The sequence below is a fragment of the Ruditapes philippinarum genome, unplaced genomic scaffold (genome assembly GCF_026571515.1).
Source record: "Ruditapes philippinarum isolate M1 unplaced genomic scaffold, ASM2657151v2 ctg6172_1_1_1_1, whole genome shotgun sequence".
NCBI classification, from domain to species: Eukaryota; Metazoa; Mollusca; class Bivalvia; order Venerida; family Veneridae; genus Ruditapes; species Ruditapes philippinarum.
Window position 1 is genome coordinate 12,937 of NW_026861442.1, and position 26,730 is coordinate 39,666.

Genomic DNA, 26,730 nt, shown 5'->3' on the forward strand with positions numbered 1-26,730 from the left:
TTATTTATGAAGGACTTTGCCGTTGTAAAACTTGGCATTTTCAGATTTACCCTTTGGTATGACAAATTGAATGACATGACCTTGACTGGTAAAGAAAATTACACACATGACCTTTCTGACGATCATGGTACGTTCTGCTATGCAAGGTCTTTGAGGACGATTGTTGTATTTAGGTAACTGTTTTAACAACTGTTCGGAGATTCTTACCTAGTTGTAAATCTTACATCAGTAGCTATCAGATCTTTTACTTTTATAACCATTTTTTGAAAAGTTGCATGAGGTGCATCTTTTACTGCATCCATATCACTTTTAAATTTCTTACACCAGTGTGTGACAGATGAAAAAAAGTTCGTTGTTCCTATAAGCACGACAAATTTCATATAAAATATATAAATATGTCTATCGCCTGTATACCAAGAATAAAGCTGTTCTAGATATAGGACCGTATTTGGTCGGTGAAAGGAGACCATTTCCAACCATTTTTGCTTTAGTGTACACGAGTAGATAGTGTTTTTGTCACAGCTAGACTGAACTGAGTTACACATGTATAAGTCTCAAGTGAGAGCTTGCACAGCCATCTATGCGATACATGTACATATAGTTTGTGCAAGACGTGGTTAAAAGCGAATTATTGGCCTAGTTGCATTCATATTTGAACACACTTTGTATATCTATATGTATATAAATGCTGATAAATTATTTTATTCATACCCAGTTGATGATTTCAAGCCGTATATAAAACGGCTGGTGACAGTTTCAAGCAAAACATAACAAAGGCAGTTTGCGTACAATATTTAATACACTAAAAAGACTACATAGATTCATAGCAATACACATGATATAACTACAGTTTGTTTTGTATATGTATTTTTAACTTAGTTTGTGTAAACATGGTTACCAAGAAACTCTTGAGTTAAGATTTTATCGCACCGGTTTTGTATTGTTTCTATAAAATTAATTTTACGGTCACGATACGGTTCAAGTTAAACCACCATATTTTTTCACAATTATTAACCCCAGAAGAAATTAACATATAATTGTATTCGGGTGCGAAGATTTCCCGTTGGATATCTGTTGTTCATACCAATACAAAAAAAGGTCCATTTGTCCGAAAAACTATCCTTTTTTTTCTCTCAAAAACATTTTATATAAGGATATTTTTTTTACAATTTCAAAAACTTGTTTTTTTGGTAATCTATACAATTATAGTGAATAACATTTCTTTACAGAAGTCAGAATACTACTTTGTTTGTATTCTGCTATATTTTCGGAATATTACTGCACGTTTAACGCTACTTTTTAAAGTTCTTTAACATCTAATATGCTCTGAATCTATTATCAATCCATTATTAAACACTCTTTAATCTTTAATTACACTTTTTTGATTTCTGTGCCTTTCAAGAACTACATGTATTTTACTATAATTACTGTCTGGGTCTGTCTCAATCAACGGTCTTGAATTATTAATAAATTTATGTGTTATGTTAATTTTTGACTGAAAGATACAACACACGGGACTTTGAACTCCGGTTAAAACACTATAAGACACGTTATTAAAAACTAATATTAATATCTGACATTAAAAAAATAATATAAAATTCTGTCCCAACTGTTATATCAAGATAATTATTATTCCAAAAGAAAGATGCGAAAAAATATCCTTATTGCAACGCCTACCCTATTTGCACAAATGCAAAATACACTCAATCGCCTTGAAATAAAAAAAATTGAAAAGACCGGAGACATATACCCGATCTCCCCATTCACAACATTCGCTGTTGTGAACAAAACAAAAGCAAATAGAGTCATGGATTAAAACTCTCAAGCAAAGGAGCTGCTGCAATCAGTCTTACCACTATTCGAATTTATTGTTCTCTTCCTATATCAGATAGTGTAGAGTAAAACGTCTTTAAATTCATTATTTAACATGCTGTGCTTTTCATTATGCAGTATTAAATCGATAAACTTTATTTAAGGCACATTATGCCAAAGAAACAATTTATTTTATTCTTTAGAAAGGGCAAAAATGAATTTAATGTTATTTAGATAATGGTTTCAGAGAATATTTGCCATAAACGTGAAATAATTTGTCATAAAAGTACCAAATGTAAACATAGCAGAATTTTTACTTCAACACAAGAAACTTATTTACTCTAACTGTGCTCACTGCCAACAAGCAACAGATGACAAAAATGGTTCATATAATTGGCTAATGAGTAACTTTGAGATACTTTTATTAAAGTGCACCAACATTAAAAGGCTTTTGTGAAATAAAAAAATTAAAGCATTTGTGAGGCATACTGGGCCTTTAAAGAATGTCCATAAAAGTACGTTTTCCATTTTAAACTGTAATCAGAATGACAAATTACTAAAAAACACATCTAGAAAAAAGCTTATTTATAACAATTTATAACACTAAAAGCTACAATAACGAATATCTATGAAAGCAACAATATCTATAATCTAAACATATAAAGTTAAAATTGTTTATAATAAACTATAGCACACAAAAGAAACAGCAGTAAATGCGTTTTATCCACAAACATCAAAAATATGATTAGACACTGAGTAAAATATCAATAATATCTTGACAATAACTTGAATGTATATATATATATATATATAAAGATGTTGACAATGAAAGAAACACCAAAACACCACATGTATTTATGATATATATAACCAATATATGTGTTTATAAATCTACATTTTGTTTTGTAAATTTGTGTGTACACAAATAATCCTTTTCACATTACGAAATTACTTTCCCAGGAAAGTTTCATAATTATCGGATATTTTCCTCATTATGTTTATAAAGCTCATTCTGCGTCAGCTTTCGAATTTGATTTAAACATATTTATTCTCCTTTTTTACACATTTATAACATTATGTTCTCATAATATAAACACAATATAGCAAAAGGGTTGAACCACAATTTCTTACAACATAAGGAAACGGTTCTTCCTTGAAGCTTTCGAATTATCCTCCTTGAACTCACTAACTTGTGCTGGTGTCACAAGGGATACATTGAAATCACCTGAGTAGGACTCGAACCAATGTTGCCAGGATTGTAATCTTTACCACAATAACTACCACTCTGACAAATAATTCATATACAACAACAGATACAACTCTACTAAGAACATGTAAAACAATGATTTGATACAATTGCACCTTTCAAATGTCGGATAATAACCCCAAACACAGCGGTAAGATACACAATTCTATCACTGTAAACAACATTGATACTGTGATTACAACATTTTACATAATTAGTTTAATAATATTAATAAAATACCAAATGATTAAATTTTAACAACATCAGTCACACAGTTATTGAAAAACACTGATTAAAAGTTTAAAACATCGTCGAAAACAAAAACAACATTTAATGAATATCTTTTTACAGCGGTGACAAATCCCATGTTCATTGATTCTTTAACGATTTTATGAATATTGAATAAGTAAAAATTCTATTTTAATTGACAAAATAACAACAACCAATAGCAGACCAAACGCATTTAATTTACCAACATGAAAACAACAATGATTTGACACAATCGCAACTTCTAGGCCCTTTTAATCAGACTTCTGATAAGAATCTCGAACACATTAGTAAGAATACACAGAACGGATAAGGTTTTTTGGTCTAACCTACGCTAAGTAACCAAACATGTAAATGAATAGTAATTTCATGCTAAGAATTTTGATTTTTTTTTTCAAATATATCGAGCAGAAGTTCACCTAAAGTAAGTTTATTCATATATATACAAGTAAGCAGTACATTATTTATTACCTTATTATGATGGCTGTAAAGACCTTTGACATAAATTTTGATTTGGTCATCAGTTGGCATTTTGTATTTGATTATGAAGGTAAGAAATATTTTCAATCATTATTTTACCTAAATATAATTTATATTTCTTTTGATGTTAAATATAAACATTTGTGACACATTATTACAGATTGCACCCTCTGTTTTTATAATACCTTAAACCATGTGATAGAAATACATTTGTGTATTTAAAATCCGTATTTAGTCCGAGATTATCTTAAATAAAAACCGAGTTGATGCGATTATGATTTGACAAAATATGAAAGATTAATGACATAATGAAGGTACAATGAACGTTTTGTACAAAAAAAAAACAACAAAAAGACGTTACACCACTTGAAATTCAAAATATCTACACGGGAAAATAACAAGTCAAGTATTTTCAATTTCCTATTCACGTCATCCTGTACCAATGCAACGCATTTTTGATTTAACTATACAGTGTTGAAGCACAGTATCTCTAGACGATTTCAGAGTTCATGTTCACAAATATATACCGAATACGGGTTATATAATGGTGCGCCAGCACTTATTTTTGTCTCATTCACGTATATTACTAAGATCATAAACCTCGTAATAGAGATGACTTGTATTCATTGCATACACATCATTTCTTTAAACCCTTTTCACATTTTAAAATAAGTTTTCGAAGAATGTTACCAAATTGGCGTATATTTTCCTGTAGAGCTTTTTCATCGGCAGCTAGTGACGCTTTGGCATCGATAACAACAATTGGTTTGTGTACCTATTGACAGAAGGGGACATTGTTACTTATTAAACCATGGAAGCTGTGCGTTAAAATGAATAATGTTAAAAGGATATGAGGTAAAAGATTGAGGATTTAAAGGGATGTTTTTAATATAACTAATGACTATTCTTTTTTAAATTTATAAACATTACAATAATTTTACTTTACACCAAGCAAGGATTTCTGCAATGATTTTAACATGTAGGAACGTTATAAGGCATACTTCACGTAATTATCAATTACACTATTTCAATAACTGAGTTTTACTGTATGGAATTTGAAAAGAAGTAGTGCGGTAGACAATATCAATGGTTCTTCCTGGGTTTAAACGATTGTATTTTTTTTTCAATCAAACGATACTAAATATTTATTCTCAAATATTTTAAAATAAAAAAAAACTGGCATACAATATACAAGCAATATAATTATCAATTTAAAAACATAAATCTATATTGTTGTCCTCTATGTATTATTATTGTTTTGTGTTTTTGTCAAAACCTAAGCTTCACAGTGACCACTTTCTTTATATTTTTGCATATCTAATTTGTTAATATTTTTGTAAATAATGCATATTTAGTGTTATTGCAGAAAAAAATGGAATTGAAATTGTTTATAAAAACTGTGTAGTTACCTTTGTTTTATACACTTGAATGTAAATGTTTTTCTCACATATCTGATCTATAGCAATATAATTCTCATGCAACAGACGTAGATAATCGGCAAGTTCTTTGCACAGAGCCGCAACAATATTGACTGACAAGCAACTGTCATCATCAAGAATTTCTTGAATACTACGTTTCGTCCCGACTGGTACAAGTTCACTTATCATCCGCACAGATCTGCTAAATTGCTGATATTCTAAAATGGCGGTGCCAATTTCTGAAAAAAAATTACACGTTGTATTGATCTATACATTATTGAATCTTATTTGTGCCGGAAACTTCTGTAAATCACGTCATCTATACAAGCATTATATTTTAACTGGTTCTTTGCATTTCAAACAGTTTGAACAACAGTCTGTTGTTCTCCTAAGATCAGATTAAATGGTCACAGTCCTACATCCTACGTCGCTCCTTGTCAGCTGTTTAAACCGTTTACCTTTATATTGCATATTGTCTTGATATTACGTAGGATATATGGAAGTTAAAAAAAATCGTCCCAGAAAAAAACAATAAAAGAATTATAGAAGTGAATCTGATTGCAAGTAAGTATTTACCTTTCTGGACCGCTGTTCGACTCTGCTCATCAAGACTTGGATTGAAACTCTAAAATACAAAGTGAAGCACTGATTTCAAATAATACTGTTGCTCAACTGCAAAAACATTATACCTTTAACGTCCGTACTCCATAGAACACTACTATCACTATGAATAGTATTATATTTAAAGTCTAAAACTTCAATACTGATATAATGAATTACAATAATCATTTAATTATACATTAGTTTGATAAAATGATCGGTGAGAATTTAAAAAGGTCGCATAAGACTAAAGTCGCTAAATGCACGTGGTCGCATTGAAAAGTGAGACTGTATTTAGTAATAGAAAGAGCATCGAAACACGAAGCTATCTGTTTTGTTCGAGGGGGCACAGCCCCCGAGTGTTAATCAGATTGCCCAGTGTGTTGATGTTCTTTCTCCTTTGTATCATAGTAAAACATAAAAAACACAATCCCTGTTGTCGCAATATGAAACCCCGGAAAACAGTTACCAATTAACGAGTCTGAATATAATATTTCTGTCGCTTTTCCTTTCTCTGCTGAAAAAATAGTAAACCCCAGGAAAAATTAACCAATCTATGGGCATGCTCCGCTGTGTGGGTAACTAATACATGTACTCCAGTTAACCCACTGTGCATGTTTACCTAATATAATACGATTTAACTCGGACACATTTTCAACAGAAAGGTCCCCAAACTATGATACAAGTTACAGATATAGTAAATAACAGGTATATTTAATTAAGATTTAACCAAATTCGTTCGACATAGGTATCATATCAATACATGTGTTTCTTTCGACATTTTTATTCCATGTGCTGCAGCACACTTAATACCGTGTTTCGTTATATAATGTACGAGACGATTGAAAAATTTAATGATTAAACTGTTTTCATTTTGTGACACTTTTACCAACATAACTTATTGGCTTATTATCTCACAAATTCTTTATTGCTATTTTCAAATACCCATGCCACTTTTGCGACTACGCAAACACGGTATTGCACAATCGTGTATATATTTTGATGTGACATCATTAACATTTCACAAACATTGCGTTAAGACGCGCAAAATGTTAGCGTTACACTTTAGGCGCGTCAATGAAAAGTTTTCCTTTTTCACTTTAAACAGTCTGTATTTTAGGTATGTGATAAGATAGTATACTCGTGTATGTTCATTACTGATTTTATTGACTTTAAAAATAATAATACACTCGCCAGAGGCTTTTCTATATGTTAGATACACAAATGGTACTGTGATTCAAACCAAAGTCTTTGTCCTCAATATTTAATAAATTTAAGGCATAATAAATTACCATCATAACGAATTTCTTATATCATGAATAGGTTATTAGAATCTTACATACTTACGGGAACATTTAGCTCGAGGATACCTGTTTACGATGCTTGGTTTCCGCTGAACAGTTGTAACTCGAAAGCAAATATTTCCCTTTAGTTACGACAGTCGGTGTTTGATTATTTTTCGTGCTTATTTGATATAAATTATTATCTCGAAAAGAAAAAAAATCAAAAGCTAATATTTCCATTTAGCCCTTTTTCGGTGAGAAGCGGATGAACTTCAGACGGCAATATGGCGCCATGAATAAAACGCAATTCATTTATACATGACGCTCGGGATACGTCATTTAGAACACACGACTTGTCTTAAATGAGTAGGGGTGTGAGACAAGCGTTTTTTTTCTAGCACAAGTTTTAACAGTAAACAATCCTTTCTGATATCCAATAAATCAATTAGGATTAAAACAACCCATTGTTTTACCTTCTTCCCGACTATTGCTGTCACTGTATACAAGAACGGGTTAAGAGCAGAGTTTATTGGTAAAATGAAAACAACTGACCATGCATAAACATCAATAGGAATCGGAAATCCGTTCAAGGCTAAAATACCTGAAAAAAGGAAAAGCAGTTTTTTGACACTGTTATATTAGATTCAACAGCGCATTTATTTTGGTTTTTTAAAGTTTTTATAAAAATAATATATAAATCATGTTTATGTATATATTTCGAAAAAACGTGTACTAGAAAATGGAAAAGTCATATCCTTACGATTAAAAAGAAAAATATAATGCTTTTACATTAGGTGTTACATATAAATCGTGCAATATCGTTGAAGTAAGACGTGTGTAATCCAGTTTAATTAATGAATCCTAATGCAGAACATTCAAACACATATACCATATGTATGCGTGATCTTACCCATCACACCTATCGGAAACCAACACAGGAAATCAGTTGTTGCAACGAGTATAAGATTTCTAGCAACTTTCAAGTCACGTCTTCTTGACATTTGTGTCTTCTTCATCACCGATGATGATCGTCGAAGTTCTATGAATATTGAGATTTGTCCTATAGCAACAAGAATGAGAGTACAAAAATTCAGGCCCACAAAGATTGACACAGAATAAATCCACCCTGGAGGTTTATCTCGTGTTAAAGGCAATGCAATACAAACCCCTGTTCTAGAGTAGAATTTGTTTTGGAAGTGACTTGTGTAAAGAATTGGGATGACCGATAGGATGATGGAAATGAACCAGCACAATCCACAAGAGATATAGGCCTTCATAGGTCCAAACCGCACTGTGCCAAACGGAAACTTGATCACTAAAAGTCTATCCAATGTAATCAAGCAAAGAAAGAGGACGCTGGCTTCAGATGAAATTGTAGACAAAACTCCGGCAGTAATACACCAATTACTGTTTCTCCATTGATCGTCCACAAAGATATATCTGTAAAAATGAGAATAAATTATTTGAATTTAAGAATTAGTGTTTTTTTTTTTTAATATGTACCAATAGGTGCGTCGTCTATGTAAATAACTATTTTTATATTTTTTATTATTATCTGTTTCTTTTTACATGGATAGGTAATGGAAACAGATTTTAATAATGTGATCCCATTCTGATGTGTTAGAAATAAATGTAAATGACAATTACGCAATAATTGATTTAATTTAATTGCTTAAATTCTTTTTGAAAAAAAGATATTTTGATCAAATTATGTGTGAACAATTTATATGTTATATCGACTCGTTTGTGTGGTGAATGGTATGAACGTTTATTGTTATGAATATAGCTTAAAGAAACATATAGCTTTATTTAGTCGTAAAATGTATACAGCTACAACTATGAAGCAAAGGTAAAGTGTACATGTACCATATCTTCTTTTGTGTGGTATAATTAATTCGTGTATTTGTAGAAATTTTATCTTTATAATAAATGATGATTAATAACTTTTCACTGCAACATGGCTCGGCAGTTTTGTTAATGACTATTTTGGACTGAGTACCTGTTGCTATTAAGAGAAAATTAATTTGACTTTGTTTTTAAATTAAATCAGTTAAAATGTTACATATCTGAACGGTGAAACAGTCAGTATCTGTTTCTGTAAAGGGAAGGGTCTTTACCAATTGCCGTTACAGGCCGAAATACCTAGCTCGAGGCCCTGTCGAATTTCCACCAAGAACAAGATATTCCCGTTTGGGAAGACAGCTGGTGTTAAATTCATTTTCTTGCATATTACAAATCAATGATATTTCGAAAAGAAATTATTAAAAACTAATATTTCCATTTAGCACTTTTGTTCTAATTTTGTTTGTTTGATTTGGGTTTACGTCACATCGACAAAGTATAGGTCATATGGCGACGTTCCAGCTTTACTGGTGGAGGAAGACCTCAGGTGCCCTTCCGTGCATTATTTCAGGCATGAACGGCACCTAAGTAGAACCACCGACGTTTTGTAAGCTAGCCGGATAGCTTCATCACATGAAATAATCCAAAGTCGCTCTCGGGATTCGAACCTACAGCGGTGATAGGGCAAGTGGTTTGAAGTCAACGACCTTAACCACTTCTAATAGTAGCGAAGTATGAAATAAAACTTATTCATACCTGCACAATGACGTCATGCTTAGAACGCAATTGATGGATAAAATGAGCGTGAGAATGACGTCATATAAAACACGTAGTTTGACTTATATGGGGTGTATGACAGATTTTTCTAGCACCAGTGTAAACAATAGATAAACTTATTCATATCAGCACAATGACGTCATGCTTAGAACGCAATTGATTGATAAAAGGTTCGTGAGAATGACGTCATATAAAACGCGCAGATTGGCTAACATGAGGTGTATGACAAATTTTTCTAGCACTGGTTTGAACAGTAGATAATCTTGTCGATAAATCAGCACTTGTCACTGAAATGTTACTGAGGAAACGTTATAAAACAGTAGCTTTTTTTGTTATTAACATATTTATCAAACCCCGTTTCTATAGACCCTTTTATTTAAGCGATAACGTCGGAAATTTCTTCCTTACCGGTTTGGGGTAAATGGGGGATTGTACTCTTCAAAACAGCTTAGAATGTTAGCTTATTGAAAGTTTAATAGTAATTACTGATCGTTTAATAACGATTATAGTATGAACAATTTGACTCATGCATACAAAAATTTCATATTAAGAATTTTTTATTTGCAAAAACAAAGATTAAGATTAATTTTCGCTATGGGTAAAACGACGGAATTTCAAATTGAATATATCTATAAGCTTTTCTCTAATGCCAGGGCAAAAAGCTAGTTACTAAATCAAATTTTTATATTTTATCAACACCCATACACTGTTAAATTACCTTATACAAATTTAAATGGTCATTCTCTAGTTTTCTGTATGATTTTTTGTCATTTATAAAATTCATAATACCATATATTTTCTTTCGAAGAACCAATGAAGGATAAAATTTTATATACATTCCTGAATGAACGAAACCCACGTGGCTAAGATTCGCAACAGACGATAATAAGATGATTTTGATATTACAATTATATTCTTATAATTATGAAAATAAAATACTTATTTTATAAGTAAATAGAATTCTATATATAAGCGCCATTCGGCAGTAACATGTTAATTAACAGGGTGCATATGTTATATTTACAAGCGGCACTTGGCTGTGATATCATAAATCACCAGGGGCATATTTTCGATATAACATTACTTCAGATTACATCACTTTTGTTAGGTGTCATCCCGGCATCCGTATTTGGTTAGGACTTGTTACTCCAGAATGACTACCAACTTGCACAGTAAAAAAAAAACGTGAAATTTGAATTCAGTTAAAAATGATTTTTTTTGTGTACGCGTTTCACTACTTGGTTTTTATGTTGGTGATTAAAAAAAATCAGCAGAATATGAATAAAATAAAAATATCAAGTTGAAAATATTACTTTACCAGCTTTAATATATATGATGAAGTGCATTCATTTGGCATGATGTACGACTTTTTGAGAGTGCCCTTTTTGCCGACACAAATATTATACATTCATGTACATTCAAAAGAATTGTCACTTTCATGCTTTAACATTTTTTCTTAAATTCAATAAATTTATATTATTGTTTTTCTTTGTCTCAGTAATGCTAAAATAAAAATAATATCTTTTCAACCAGTATCTTACAATTAATTATTACGCAGCCGTTTTTTTTCCAAAAATTTAACCAGAATTTTTTACAATTTTTTAACAAAAAAATCCCCTTTGTTTACTTTTCCAAAGATACATTTCTACATCCCCTGTATTAGCAATTTAGAAACGATTTTCCCCCTGCCGGCTTAAAAAACAAATTTGGCAAAACCCCCAATTTTTCATTATTAAAAAATCAAAACCAAAAAAGGGTAAACCCTTGATCTGGAAACTAAAGGCCATTTTGGCCCTATAAAAAATTAACAAAATGGGTTTTACCTTATCATGGTAAACATTTTTATTCATCTTTTTATTTAATATCTTATTCAATTTAACATAATGTTAGCAATTTCAATCTGCGCATCTTACAAAAGTAAGATATGCTTCTCTTAATGTACTTAATCGTACCGGAAAATGTCCGCCGTATCCCCAAATGACGTCATCCAAGGTCGACAACTTGAATTCAGTCTTAAATGAAATAGTCTATAGAATGAATCAGCAATTGTTATCATGATAAGGTAAACGCTTATTAGTAATTCTGTATTAACAGGGTTAGTTACAAATATGCCTTTACATATATTTAGCCTTTCACGATAGTATACGTGATCAATATATTTGTTTGTATAGTGAATAAGTTCTTTATCAATACCTGTTTCTATAGAATGAATCAGCAACTGCTATCATGCTGAGGTAAACACCCATCAGGAAATCTGCAACTGCTAGGTTGGTTACAAATATGCCATAACCTATTTTTAGCCTTTCACGATCATACACGAGACGGTAGATAATTGACGAGAGGTTCCCGAGCAATGAAGCTACCCCAACTATCCAAAGGACAGCTCGAAGTACACAGTTTTTCATCAGGTCTGCACATGAAGAAAATACATCCGATGGTTTGCAGTATTTTTCAGGAAGATAACAAGGTCGGATACAGCAGAATTTAAATGCAGGTGTATGAAGCTCCCGAAGTGATCTTACGCCGTTTAACATATATTCTCCGAATTTTATAACTTTATTGCCTTCAAAGTTAATTTTATGAACAAGCGTATCATTGAAGGCAAAATCTTCAATTTCCTCAATTCTGTTGTAAGAAATGTCGATACTGTCCAACTGCAAGCCAGAGAATGTAAATGAACTTATCTTTTTCAGGTTTGTGCCGGAAATGTTTAAGCTTCTTACAGATTTCAAATCTTTAAAAGCAGTCGATGAAATTATTGCTAATTCTATATTTCTGTCCAGATTCAAAAAGGCTAGATAGCGAAGCTTGCTAAATACCAGATCAGGTAATTGCAGTATCCTATTGTTGCTAAGATCTAACGATAACAATTGTTTCAATTCAAAAAAAGCCCTTTCATGAATATTATGAATGCCACATGATGAAATATTAAGTCGTAGCATGTAGGGAAATCTTAAAGTACGTTCATGTATTTCTTTAATTTTTGGATTTTTACTTAGCTCAAGACTTATAGCCTGTACATTCAATAATCGAATATCAGACATTGATATGTTGGTTGCATTACAATTGATAACAACACCCGTACAATTACATTTCTCTGGACATATATAATCACCGAGTCGTTCATCATCACCATTTTTGCAATGAATGACATCATCACATACTTGTTCAAGTGGTATACATTGCTTACTAGACGAACATCTGTACTTCCCAGCACATGGTACGATTGTAGTCTCTGAAACGGGCATATTAAGAACATATATTTTTACACATGTGTTTTAAAACAAATCGCCATCAAAGACTACATTATCGTTGTTACTATAGTTATATTACAGTTTCTATGTTTTCCTTAGTTGTTAAATTTATGATATGGTCAGGTATTACCGATTTAATTATTTGATAGAGCTAAATATGAAATATAGAATGAAAATGGGCGGAGTCAAAACTCATATTTATTTTATGGTACTCTTTAAGCCATTTTGTTTGAAAAAATATGGTTGACAAAAAAAAAAAAAACAATTGTTTGTTGAATTTTGTTTTGAAAAATTCAAGAATGATTGAAAATGGTCTAACAATGAAAATAAATCCAAACACCAATATATTTAATTATGTCATTAACGCTATACAGACGTTTTAAAGAGTCGTTATTTGACGTCACAGCGTAGCGCCAAACAGCGCATGCACGAAACTTCAAAGTAATACCGCTATTTCAAGACCGCAAACTAAATAAATTTCACATTTATTTTACCATAAATACTTTCATGAAAAATATAATATGAAATAGAATAAACACACAACATTTTATGTGTATTGAAACGTTAACCGCATCCGCATCTATGAATACAAATATCAATATATTACTGCGCGCTGTACATTTGCAACCATTCGTAATTTTTCATTGATAATGACATTAAAATAAAAAGGTTATTTTTGTTCATTTTTTTGTGAAATATGGTATATATTTTCACTCATGCTCGACTCGTAAAAAATGTGGCATTTTGTCATGTTTCGCGAAAATATTTTCCATATTTCATTCTAACGAAAAATGTCCTCATATTCTTTAAAATCAACGAAAAAAGCATCTTTCAAAATGTAAAACGGTGTAATAATTTATATAGATTTAACTTAAATGTATTTAGGAACGAATCAAGCTGACGGTGCTGTTACCTGTACATATTTCTGGAAATCGTCTGAATCCAATCGAAAATAGAGAACTCCATTTACTGATGTGTATATCTTTTACATATTTGTATCTGTTATCTTTATGAAGTGAAGAACTGAAATCTTTTATCAACCGATATATTGAAAATGATGGCTCTGAAATATTGGATAATGCTAGGCTAGCGACAACTGATGATTCAATACTGTTTTCCAATACAATAATCGCTCTTTTTTCTGGCTTGGAAAACTGCAGTTTTTTAAGAAAGTCTCTTGCCATTGTTTTAAATGTGCATCCAGTTTCCTTAGTTTTGTGTTCTCCGGTAACACGTTCTATGTTTATTTCCAATAACCTATAATCTATGTCAAACTTCATTTCTCTATGCAGAATCTTAAAATAAAACAACCTTACGATGTTATTTTCACGGTTTGTGAAAAATTGTTTAGCTAAAAGCGTTGCTGCTTCCCTGCTCTCAGAGTCATCATTTTCCACAAATAAGATTACTTCTCTATCCGAGTCTCCACACGCTGAAATTAGAATCAAAATCAAAATGCACTGTATTCCCCGTCAGCCATTAATCCCTGTTTAAATATCAACAATATTGTTATTTGACAAAGTATCATAAGAAAGACTCTGAGGTAGTTACACATACACTTGAAGGAAATAATTTGCTGAGTTTTTCTGATACTCTGTAAGACGATTTTGAGAACGGAAGAGTCAGATCTATTTGTTTACAATAAGTATTAATATCTAAGCCTCAACAGTAGATTTCATGAAACAGAAATAAAAGTAAACCAAATACTTCAGAATGTCACATTCTTTAAGCAGATAGTAAAAAATAATACTAATTAAGATCACATATTCTATTTAATTTCTGATTGCATTTGAAATTAACACAGATTCACGAAAAATCGGGTCAGTTGTTACACCACGGTCGGACGATTCATTACAAATTTCATTTTTTATACTGTCGACTTATTTTTGCTGCCAAAATACGACCCTTACTACAAGCTTTGATTTTTTTTATTTCTTGTTCCAATAGATCCAAGTGGTTTTACGCGTAGTTCCTAAATACACCTTCTCAACATTATATAACATACATGCACATGATGTCTGTAGTTGTGTGTAGTTTTTTTTTGCGATCTGTCCTAGCTTAACTATTTTAATTATTTACTAAGTTGTTGCCCTCTGCATATTTATCAATACAATAGAAACAAGCACATCGATTAATTTTAATCACTTCATATTGTAGACTGAAATTAAGGTTTATTGTTGCTCTCTTTTTGCAAATATAATGAATCTTTAAACAATCTCTGAGGAGGGTGGGCAAAAATGCGTCTGCTAATTTATGAAGACGGACTTATGCCATGTTTTAAGTTCAAGCGTTTCATGAGACATATCAGTGTTACATTAATGAACAGGATATGAGAAAACATAAAGTAAACAAGATTTGAAAATGTCGTTGAACAGCTCATTTCACGGAAACTGGAAATTTAAAGTTTACCAGTTCATTGTCAAGTGTTTATATTTTTTAAAGTGAATTTACCGGCTTCAATTAACATTCAGGTTGTTGACATGCAATACTGCGCCATAAATTATGGAATTCGGGTTGTTGCTGGATAAAGCAATCTGCTGTGATGAGTGGGTTGGGTAACTGATTTGGACAGGATTCATTTGGCCATGTCACTCCGTTGAAATTGCAGAATGAGATATTGAAATGGACTCAAATGACCTATTTGTAACAGTGCCAGTTTGATCTTTTAAAGGCGATGGAGAATCTGATCGTGTAATTGTAGCTGATGGTCCAGAGGTTGGATTGGGGACTGAGGACGCTCAATTTGCCTTTCTTCTGAAATTTCACTATAATTTAAAATAGATTGAACATGTTAGTGCCCACTAATTGTCATAATATCTGTGTGTGCAATATTGGAATTTCTCAACTTTTGAACGAGATGTTTTCTTGCAGAGTGATTTGTTATATTCTTATCTGGGTTTAACTCGGCATCTTTAGCCACTTTTTTTAGAAGACCTCCTAGTTTCTTCACACCAACTTTCTGGTTGACAAACGACTGGCATTGACTATCAGGTTTACTGTTGATAGGGATTATTATCGGTGCAATATAAAATGGAGATTCATCAAAAATGCATGCTGCTGGGCGCTTTTCAGCGTATCTTTTGTCTATTTCAATAGGGTCCCTATCATCACCTGGAATTAATTACATTCAGGGACTGACTTTCCTTACATCACATACATTTTCGCCATTCCTGGTTTTAGTTTGGCGTTTATTGAATTTAAAAATACTCTAGACCCTCTGAAGTTTGATATCTCCCCATCTGAAAATAATATGACATGGAACTAATTGAAAGTTATATTTTATTTAGGTATTTTTTAGAATTTGAAAAATTTTATTATAATAAGATTAAACTTCAGATGCCTTCTTTAAGCCAATATTTACTTAGTATGTTAAATTAAGATTAGATACGAATGGACGGGACATGAAAATTTATTTATAAAATATAAACATTTAATGCAATGGCAATTTTTTTACAATTTTGGGACAGATTCTGGTCATACACGAGACATTTTGTTTGGAAACGGTCAAATAATAAGTGTTTAGACATTCATTATAATGTATTTTTTGGACGGAAATAGAAGATTTTATTGCGAAACTCAATGTTAGTAATACGAAAATATGTTACATATAATTAATGCTTTTGAAGCCTGTTGTTATTATTGAGTATTTTAGTATGAATTGGAATATATTTATTTTGATCTGGACTATGTTTTAGCAAATTAATAATATTTTTTTTTTAAATATTTGACTATAAAATTGGTAATATTATATTTTCTTTGGTTTATAGAGCTGTCATCGAAATTGGCGTTGATATTTTTTCTGTCAATCAGTAATTGATATTAACTAACATATTGTTTCAAGCTATAGCACATTTTTATAGTTCCCATTAGTGCCTTTTAAAAAAAGCAAGACCCCAAGGTGTTAAATAGAGATAATACGGTATTTGAAAAATCAATTATTTTAATTTATTTATTAAATGTCTGCAAATTATGAAATATCACCTGAACATATAAAAAAGCAGGAGGCCATAACAATTATACCAAGCTGTTGTTACATAATGGACACATTTCATATCAGTTGATGTCAAAAAAATGCTCAGAAAAAAAAACATGCAAAGGACATTTATAACAAAGTAATTATCGTAAATGAGTATAATAAAATATCATTGTTTTGCCGATATTTGTCACCAGATGTCAATGTACGGTATCATCTGAATCAATGACAGCTCTATTTTTAATCCAGAATTAAAGTAATTATGATAATTAAACAAACATTCCAACCTGAGATTATATTGCTCTGTTGTCCCTCTAATTCCAAAATTAAGGCAATTGTTCCACCAAACAGTGTTGAGTAATGTAGTTGGTGCCATGGCACCAAGTACACCTTTGATATTCATTTGATCGACTTCTTTGTCGGAGAGTGACGATGCAACCCGTGGTTTATTACCTTTTCCCAACTTTTTTTAGACATTTTTGTTTGGCCTTGAAGGCATATAATCAAAAATTGTTGGCAATTTCCTCTCATTATGAGAAATGGATATTTATTTTTCTTAAGTTTTCGGTCAATGCTACTGATAATGTTACGTAAAGAACTCGGTTCATATTCAGTACCATCTGCTTTCTTTATAGACAAAATTATGTTTGCTAAATATGAATCAAGTTGATCAACAGTAATCTGATGAATCTCTCTTTTTTTCACCTTTTGTTTCAAGAAATCTTCTGCACTTATTTATGTCAGTTAAATTTTTCTCGTGGTATTTTTAGATTGATAATGCCATAGCATCAAACAAACAGATCTTTTCAGAGATATCCATTGGTACTTTATCAAACATGGCATTAAGTGAATATAGCGGTTTGTCTAACTGATTTGATGACGCTTGCTGTGCAATGGTATTTTTCACTTAATTTGGAAGGAGCCTAAGCTTCTTCAGTTTGGGTAAATATTATTGCTTAAATTGCAAAATTGGTAACTATATGATTTTAAAGAAAAAAATCGATTGGGAAGAGGCCTTTTACATACATCTATTGAATAAAGTGAAAACTCACTGCTTTGATAGATAAAACGTTCCATTTGAAGACAAAGAAACCCTTAATGATGTAAATAGTTTAATAATATTCATTGTGAGTATTATAGAATCAAATGTTCATTCCTTTTACCTTTTTTGCAAAGTATAACAACCGTTTATGTATTAACTATAAAATACCATCGAGCATAGTGGTGTTGTAGTTTGTTCATCAAATGCTGTAAACCATTTGCAAAAAACAATAGAAATGTCTCTGCCTGATTACGCATAGCATAAACAAACAAACCCAGGAACTATAGAGATGATAATGCTTCTCCCTGCTTTGTACTAAATGATGTCAAAATAATTAGATAAATAGCCATTTTCTTTGACACATGCTTTTACTTGCTCATACAAGACCGTAAGAAATTAGTTTTTTTATGATGCACCATAAGCCATATATTATATCTATATACGGGGTCAAACGACTTTTGAAATTCTACAATAACAATTTACCTATTTACATTTCATCTTTTCATAACATAATAATATCCTACTGATATTACAGTTTTAAAACAAAGTCCAACCAACAGTGTGTTTTTCTTTCATAAACCAAATTCTCATTCGACTGAATTATTTACAATTATTTTGCGACAAGTGTTTTATTTAAAATTATTAAAATCATTTTTGGAAAGAAAATATTAGTAGGAGTAATACCTCTACCTCTATAACAAATAACTCTTAAATAAGCAACATTAATTAGGTCATATGGTACATGTATCACAATACCTGTAGTCCAACTTTCTGGATATATCGGTTTAAACGTTCACTAAAAAGTGATGAAATAATTTGTTAATAATCTATAAAAATTTCAGGTGTAAGTAAATAACTTCCACAACATTTGTTTCTTATTCAGAAAAAATAACACTTTCAATTTCTTTCATTTTCCGAATTATTATAGAATGCATTTTTTATATCTTTTGAAGAAGTAAATAATAACACTAAACTACTTTATTATGTTTAGTCATTCACTCTTTTATCATCGCTATCTAATAAAAAAATCAGAAAATCTAGAAAGCATTATAAAATTAAGTACTTAAGGTATAAGGACCCTAATGGGCACTATCAGAAATTAAAAAAATGACATGATAGGTCAGATGTATACCTTAAAGTACACCTGTATGCAAAATTTAAACAAAGTTTACCGTACGGAAATCAAGTTACGTACGGAAATCAAGTTATGTCAACTTTTCTGAACTCGTGCTAGGATGTTATGAGGGCCCTTTTTTGGAAATGCGGAACCTTTGAATAATCTGCAATAACATTCTAATGAAAAATGTTTTCCCATTAATTTTTGGTAAGAAACAAATATTACCATTCAGCTAACAATCCTCATAAGCAAAATTATGGTGTCGACTTAAAATTTATAAAATCTATATTAAAATGTAACCCTACACCACCCATTTTTACCACATGTCTGACCATTTTTTTTACTTAAGAAGCCTTATTTTAAAAAATTCTTAAAATTTACCAAAATGAGTGACTGTTTTCAAAGTTTCCCTAAATTTTTAAAAAGGTATATTGGTTGATCTTGTAAAATATGAAATACTTTTACCATCTAGTTTTGATTTTATTACACATTGAAAATATCAGGTACCATATTTATTACTAGATTTAGCATAATTTAGCCAATAAATACCTATATAAATTAAAAAATCTAAATCAAACAATTTTTTCTTTCCAAATGGGACATGAGAGATACATAAAAAAATGTTAAGAGAAAAAAAGAAAGAAAAAAAAGTTGACCCTTCTGGGGATTGAACCAACGGCCCCTCATTTTTAATGTAGTTAACAGTAGTTCTAGCCTATTTGAATACTCTTCAAAGCGGAAGTAATGCATTAGGGTGCTAATACCTTAAAGCACTTAACGATGTAATTTCTATATTTTATTCTTTTTCTCTAGTTATTACTGAAGAAAAACACTGATTAAAGGGTTTTTTTTCGATCATTTTACGTAGCTTTAAGTTTCGGGGCTTTGATATATTTCTGGGATCCGATTTTTCAATTCTGACTAAAGGATCTGACTGGATTTGGACGTTGCTAAGGTGGCTGATTGGTGCCATTCATCTTGGCCGCGCCATGCAAAAAGTCTAGGACTAGCAAGTTAAAATTGCGATCGAAAACACGCCTATAAGCGGGGACGCTGGGCGCAGTTAATTAAATAAAACTTCGCCCGCGGTGGCGCACAGCGAGATTTCAGAATTCAATATTATATTAAATAAATACAACTTTTTTCCAGTGAATTCGCTTATTAGCGTGTGTTCGCTCCGCTTCCAAACCATTTCTACCTGTCATTTCACGGCTTTTCGCGTGGCGGGGTCGTGGGGCGAAGTTTTATTTATATTATTATTGAAAAACAGAAACATTATTCTAACACTTATCCCTAGATATAGAGGTGGAATACCAACTTTTATTAAAAATGTCTAGAATTTTAAAATGCTATAATTTGCATGTTTAACTAAACTACTTGTTACATCATTTTTTTTCAATTTTAGAATACAAAGTACTTAGATCCCAACAAAGTAAAGTAAATTGTCACATAAACCGCAACGTAGGAGATTAATTAAGCCATGTAGTAATCAAAACGATGTAACTCTTGTGTAATCACACTCTTTTGTGACGTAATTTGCGTTGAATTCAAACATATAGTTAGTGAGCGTTACATTTTAGGCGCGTCCGTGACAAATTACACATTTTAACTGCAAATCAATCTTTTTTTTGGTTATGTGATAAAAAGAATATTAAAGTCGTGAAGATTCAATAAGAAATTTATGGAATTTCTTAAATAAAAAATTAAATTCTCGCCAGAGACTCGCATATGAAGATTATATTTTACAAGTCCAATAAATTTAGTATTAAATCTACACTCTTTCAATATTCTTTGTGTATAAATCTATCATATCAATGAAGTAATTTAAAAGTATGATTTAGATTAAAAAACAATATATATATACGAACATATCATGAGGCAAGTCTAAACCAAATGACCGATATCATTGCCAAACATAAAATTAATGATTTTTCAGCAGGTATAACAATGGTCTAATGTGAAGGTGAACAATTGCATGGCCAAGGACTAATCTGTTGGTTTGATTACTGTAAAATATATAAATTGGATAATATGTAGTTATGATAATGGAATAATATGAAGATATGACAATGAGATAATCTGTAGATAAAACAATGGGATAATCTGTATATATGACAATGGGATAAGTTGTTGATATATAAATGGGATAATCTGTAGAATGAAATGGGATAATCTTTAGATATGACAAAGGGATGATCTGCAGATATGACAATTATAGGATAATCTGTAGATTTGACAATGGGATAAACTGTAGATATGACAATGAGATAATCTGTAGATATGGCAATGAGATAATCTGTAGATATGACAATGAGATATTATGTATGTATGACAATGTGATAATCAGTAGATATAGCAATGGAATAATCTGTTGATATGATAATGGGATAATCTTTATTTATGACAATGCGATAATCCCTATATATGACAATGAGAAAATCTGTAGTTATGACAATGGGATAATCTGTAGATATGACAATGGGATAATCTGTAGATATAACAAAGGGGTAATCTGAAGATATGACAACGGGATAATATGTAGATATGACACTGGGATAAACTGTAGATATGACAATGAGATAATCTGTAGATATGGCAATGAGATACAATGTATGTTTGACAATGTGGTAATCTGTAGATATAGCAATGGAATAATTTGTTGATATGGTAATGGGATAATGTGTTTTTATGACAATGCGATAATCTATATATATGACAATGAGAAAATCTGAAGATATAACAATGAGATGATCTGTTTTTATCACAATCGGATAAAATGAAAATGGGATAATCTGTAGATATCACAATGAGATAATCTGTATGTATGACAATGGGATAGTCTGCATATATGACAATAGGATATTATGTACATATGACAATGGGATAATCTGTATATATGGCAATGGGATCATTTATAGATATGGTAATAGGATAATCTGTAGATATGATAATGGGATACTCTGTAGATATGACAATGGAATACTCAGTAGATATGACAATGGGATAATACGTAGGTTTTACAATGGGATAATCTGTTTGTGTGACAATTTACCAATCTGTAGGTAAAGCAATGGACTGATTTGTATTTATGGCAATGGGCTATTTACCTGTTTAGTGCAACATTTACTGTAGCTGATTCTGTTGCATTCAACATAGTTATCCGGACGGTATGTGTAAGCGACAATCTTACTGATAGAATGTAAAAATTATCCATATATAATTGTCCCTTTATTAACATAACAATCCACGACTAGTAAACTGTTAAATTGACATTCATTAAACGAAGAAAAATATCAAAAGAACGAGTTAAACAAATTATAGATTTTTAATAGCTTACTACAGTCTTGTTCATCTTCTCCTCCAGGACATTCAGAATGTCCGTCACAAAGAAATCGTTGTTCAATACAGTAACTTCCTGGACATTTGACTGTATTTGCTGGACAGGTGAAATTTTCTGAAAATCAAATGCTTTTCCAATGACTCGGACAATATTGAGCAATTCATTGTGAATTATTAAAATTAATATCATATTCTTCAGTGATGAATTACTGAAAAGTAACTGTTTTACTTTGTTGAAGTAGAATAAAATGTTAAAGAATTCCAGACATAAGGTATGTAGCATGCAGAGCTGTCTCAGGACTTACGGTTTAGTACCATTACCAGTACCAGTACTAGATTTTTGCTCGGTACTGCAGTTTTAAGAAAGTTTAGGTATCATTACCAGCACTTTTAATAAATACACACTGTCAAACAAATAACATATCATGTATATTTACATATTTTAATTATACACTTTTTAAACAAGTATTTTCATTTCACACTTGTACACTTCAAATTAAAAAAAACAACCAAACATTATTAAGCAAAAATTATGTTATTATTATTTAGTGTAAAAGTTAACATTACACTTTAATGGTTTAACATATGTGAATGATGGTATAGCTCTCATCATTTTCAACCTAACTTAAAATCAATGTAATGTTTTGATGTAATAAAAAACATTTATGTAACACCTCATAAAATGTATCCAATAAACTGTCAGCGTTTGCACCATGTGATGTTCTAATATCAATCATTATTATATCAGTCTTTCTTATATCAAATCTTATCAACTGAATCTCGTTTTATGTTCAAGAGTCCAAACATACTGTATTAAATCTAAATGCATATCATACCCATATAGCCTCGTTTGAATTTAAGAGTTCAAAACAAACTCTTTATCAGAGTGAAAATAATCATATGAAATCTTTATTGCAGTTGAAGGAATACAAATTTGTTTAAATGTTAAAAAAAATGATGGTGTGAAATAATGGTGTAATTATATATTGTACAGATCAATTGATTCTATTGGAGTTGTACTGCAAAACCTGTATCAGACTCGGTTAGTTCCCATCCAATATAATTTTGAAAGCTGTGTACTCGTCCAATAAAACTTAATAATGTATAACAATCATATATTATTATACAATTATTGACTAGTGAGCCATTGAATATGGTGTGATTTCACCAGCAGATGACATATTGACGGAGGCGATAGCCGAGGTCAAAATGACTTTTTGTCGGTGAATATTACATCATATTCAATGGCTCACTAGGGAATAATTGTTTTACTATATGAATAGGCTAAGAATTTTAAAAAAATCACAAAAATTACAACTTTATAAACATGTAAAAAAATGCCTCGTTGAAGCGCGGGAAAAAGACGCACGTGTTAGGCGTGCAGCGACTACGCGAACCCTGCACATACAAAAGTAATTCAAGTTTATACTCATCATTGCGGAGTAGCCTTTAAGTATACTAATAAAGTAATGATATTTAATCGAAAAAAACAAATCGAAAAATTTGTCATAAAGAACAAAACGCAACTATTATTTTTTTAATCAAAACGTGTAATTTACAGCCATCGGTGTACATGGTCATTGAATATGAGTCTTAAAACTTGGAAAATCCAATTCAGCCAGTGAATATGATACTACACCCAATGAATATGATTTTTATGAAAACTTCTGTTGACTACTGTTTGGACCAATGAGACTGCAGCTATATTTAGATCATATAATAAATATTTTTATTGCCCCAAATAACGACTTATGTTAAAACAAAAGCAGTATTTTTTGTTTCTCAATTTTTATCACACTGTTACGTTATACTATTTATAGCCTAGATGAAGGATTTCGTAGTATGTTTTTCTAAAATGTATATCATTTCAAAGCAAAAATATTAAAATATGCATGCTTTTAAGAAATAAAAAGAATATAAAGAATCATAAAGTTGACAAAATAGGTGAGTTATATGCCTAAAATTTCTATGTCTTATGCATGCAAAATTTGAACAAAATTTGCTTGTTGTTTATGAGTTATGAACATTATTTTGAACTAAAACTTTGCATCTAGAAGGGCTCTTTTTCAGAAATGAGGAAACTCTAAATAATCTAAAATATAAACATGAAGAAATATGTTTTCCTATTGCTTATTGTTAAGACATAATTAATACCAATCAGATACAAATGACATGAGCAAAATGATTGTATCTAAACAAAATGTTTTTAATATGTATGAAAATATTAACGATCCCACCCATTTTAAGCATTTATTTGACCATTTCCCTATGTAAAAAGCATTATTCAAAATATCCTTAAAATTTACCACAATGAGGGGCTCATTTTAAAATTTGCCTCAATCTTTTTAAACGTTTATGGGTTGATCTTGCAAAATATAAAATACTTTTACGTGTAGTTTCTATTTTTCAATTATTTAACTTAAAAAATATCTGGTATCACAATTGCTATTATATTTGGCATTATTTAGCAAATAAATACCTACAATAATTATATAATTAAAATCTAACACTTTTCCTTTGCATAAGGAATCTGAGAGATACATATTGTTAAAATGAAAAAAAAAGAAAGACAGATAAAAATCCCTTTCTGGGGCTTCGAATCTGAATTTCAATACAGTTGACAGTGTTTCTAGCCTATTTGAATACTTTTCAAAGTGGAGGTTATGCATTAGGGGTGGTCTACCTTAAGCGATATTTCGATTTTCTTCAACTGTTCTTTTTTATTTAAACAGCGAATTTGAAATATGAGTAAACTTCTATGATCTCTTGGTTGGCACGTCTCCGTAAACTAGTAAAACAATTACCATACTGACAGACAGTATGAAAATGTACTGGCTGTAAAACTGTTCATTCGCTTACTATCCTTCCTACTTTTCTTATTGTGAAGCGCTTATATATTTAATTTAGGTTCAGGACTTACAAGTAAGGTAAATGTCTGCAAATAAAAGAAGTTACAACACAGCTATGAACTATATACCGAGAGAAAGGCCGAAATGAAGAACACTTGTTTCGATATGCGCAGTTGTGAAATTGCAGCAAAATTATAACAAAAGTTTTTTTTCTCGAATTTAAAGTGGAAAAAAGAAGAACAATTATAAAACACACAAATGTTCATGTTGAATTTTCAAAGCGGGTCGTGTGATCTGGCGAGGTTAAGTTTTATGGAGGAGAAATGGGCAGAATTTTCTGCCATATTACTATTTTAATACTTACAGTGATACAAAATACTTAAAGAAGTTTATGCATTAATACACATACAAAAAAGTGTCCCTTTAAATGACAATAAGGTTTTTATGCAGAATTAAATTTTAGCCCAGTTCTCTGTTAACGACCCTCATTACATGAAATCAGACAGTTGCACAGTTCATTATTTGCATATGGAGATAAGAAAATATTGTCTTTTTATATGACACAAACTAAAAAAATGTTTTACAACAAAGCAAGACATTTCAATTGGAAGTGTTAAGCTGGTGTATCCACAAAAATTCTACATTTTGTTTTTTATCTATTATCAATTGAACATGTGCATGTAAATATGTAATATATACTTCGCATACTCATGCATTTATGACTCACTTAGGAAAGTATTTTTTTGACAAAAAATCTTTCAATTATGATATAGTTTTAAAATCATTTTTGTAAAATTTTGATACAATTAAATCAATAAAAACATAGCTTGATAATTTTATTGTCTAATGAAAGGAATGTATTCAAAATGATATTACTACTTGTCAAACAGTAAGAAGTATTCAATATATCTGCTGTAAAATATAAATATTTTACAAGTCATGTTAAGTTACACACAATAAACTAATAACTTAGATAATTATACTCGTTACCGCAATGTTGTAAGTGATCTCCAGATCTGCATCCAGTCATGTAACCGCTGGCATCTACGGCATATATACACATCATCGATTTTGGTATGGCTTTGTCGTCTCTTTTACAATGAAACAACTCTACATACTCGGTCATATTGTATTCTTAAAAAATCATTCTTTTCAACTTTTAAACATATTTCACAAGTTAATTTAAAAAAGAATCTAGAAACAATTCTGACAAAGTTGTTTAAAGAATTTTATTTGCATATTATAATACTATACTTCAGAAAGTTTGCATGTTAACAATTGCACGAAATACGATATAATAGTCGAATTAATTCTGGTAATTTATTATACAGCTTTTTGTAGGTTTGTAAAAATGTTTGAATTTTATTCTGGAACGAAATATATTAAGTTATAGAATGTCTTTAATTGAATCGGAATATTATAAGTCTGTAA

The 26,730-nt window shown here is 30.8% G+C and overlaps 1 protein-coding gene across 1 annotated transcript; it reads right to left on the reverse strand.

The window, feature by feature from the left end:
• Window positions 1–1,260: 1,260 nt before the first annotated feature.
• Window positions 1,261–22,570, reverse strand: LOC132715629 (G-protein coupled receptor GRL101-like). Its single transcript, XM_060698662.1, has 8 exons — window positions 22,449–22,570; window positions 13,893–14,411; window positions 11,919–12,960; window positions 8,017–8,546; window positions 7,580–7,707; window positions 5,800–5,848; window positions 5,215–5,462; window positions 1,261–4,580 (listed from the first exon to the last, which is right to left on the reverse strand). Exons 2-8 carry the CDS (start codon window positions 14,257–14,259, stop codon window positions 4,443–4,445), a joined length of 2,502 nt encoding a protein of 833 aa, XP_060554645.1. The 5' UTR covers window positions 14,260–14,411; window positions 22,449–22,570; the 3' UTR covers window positions 1,261–4,442.
• Window positions 22,571–26,730: the final 4,160 nt, after the last annotated feature.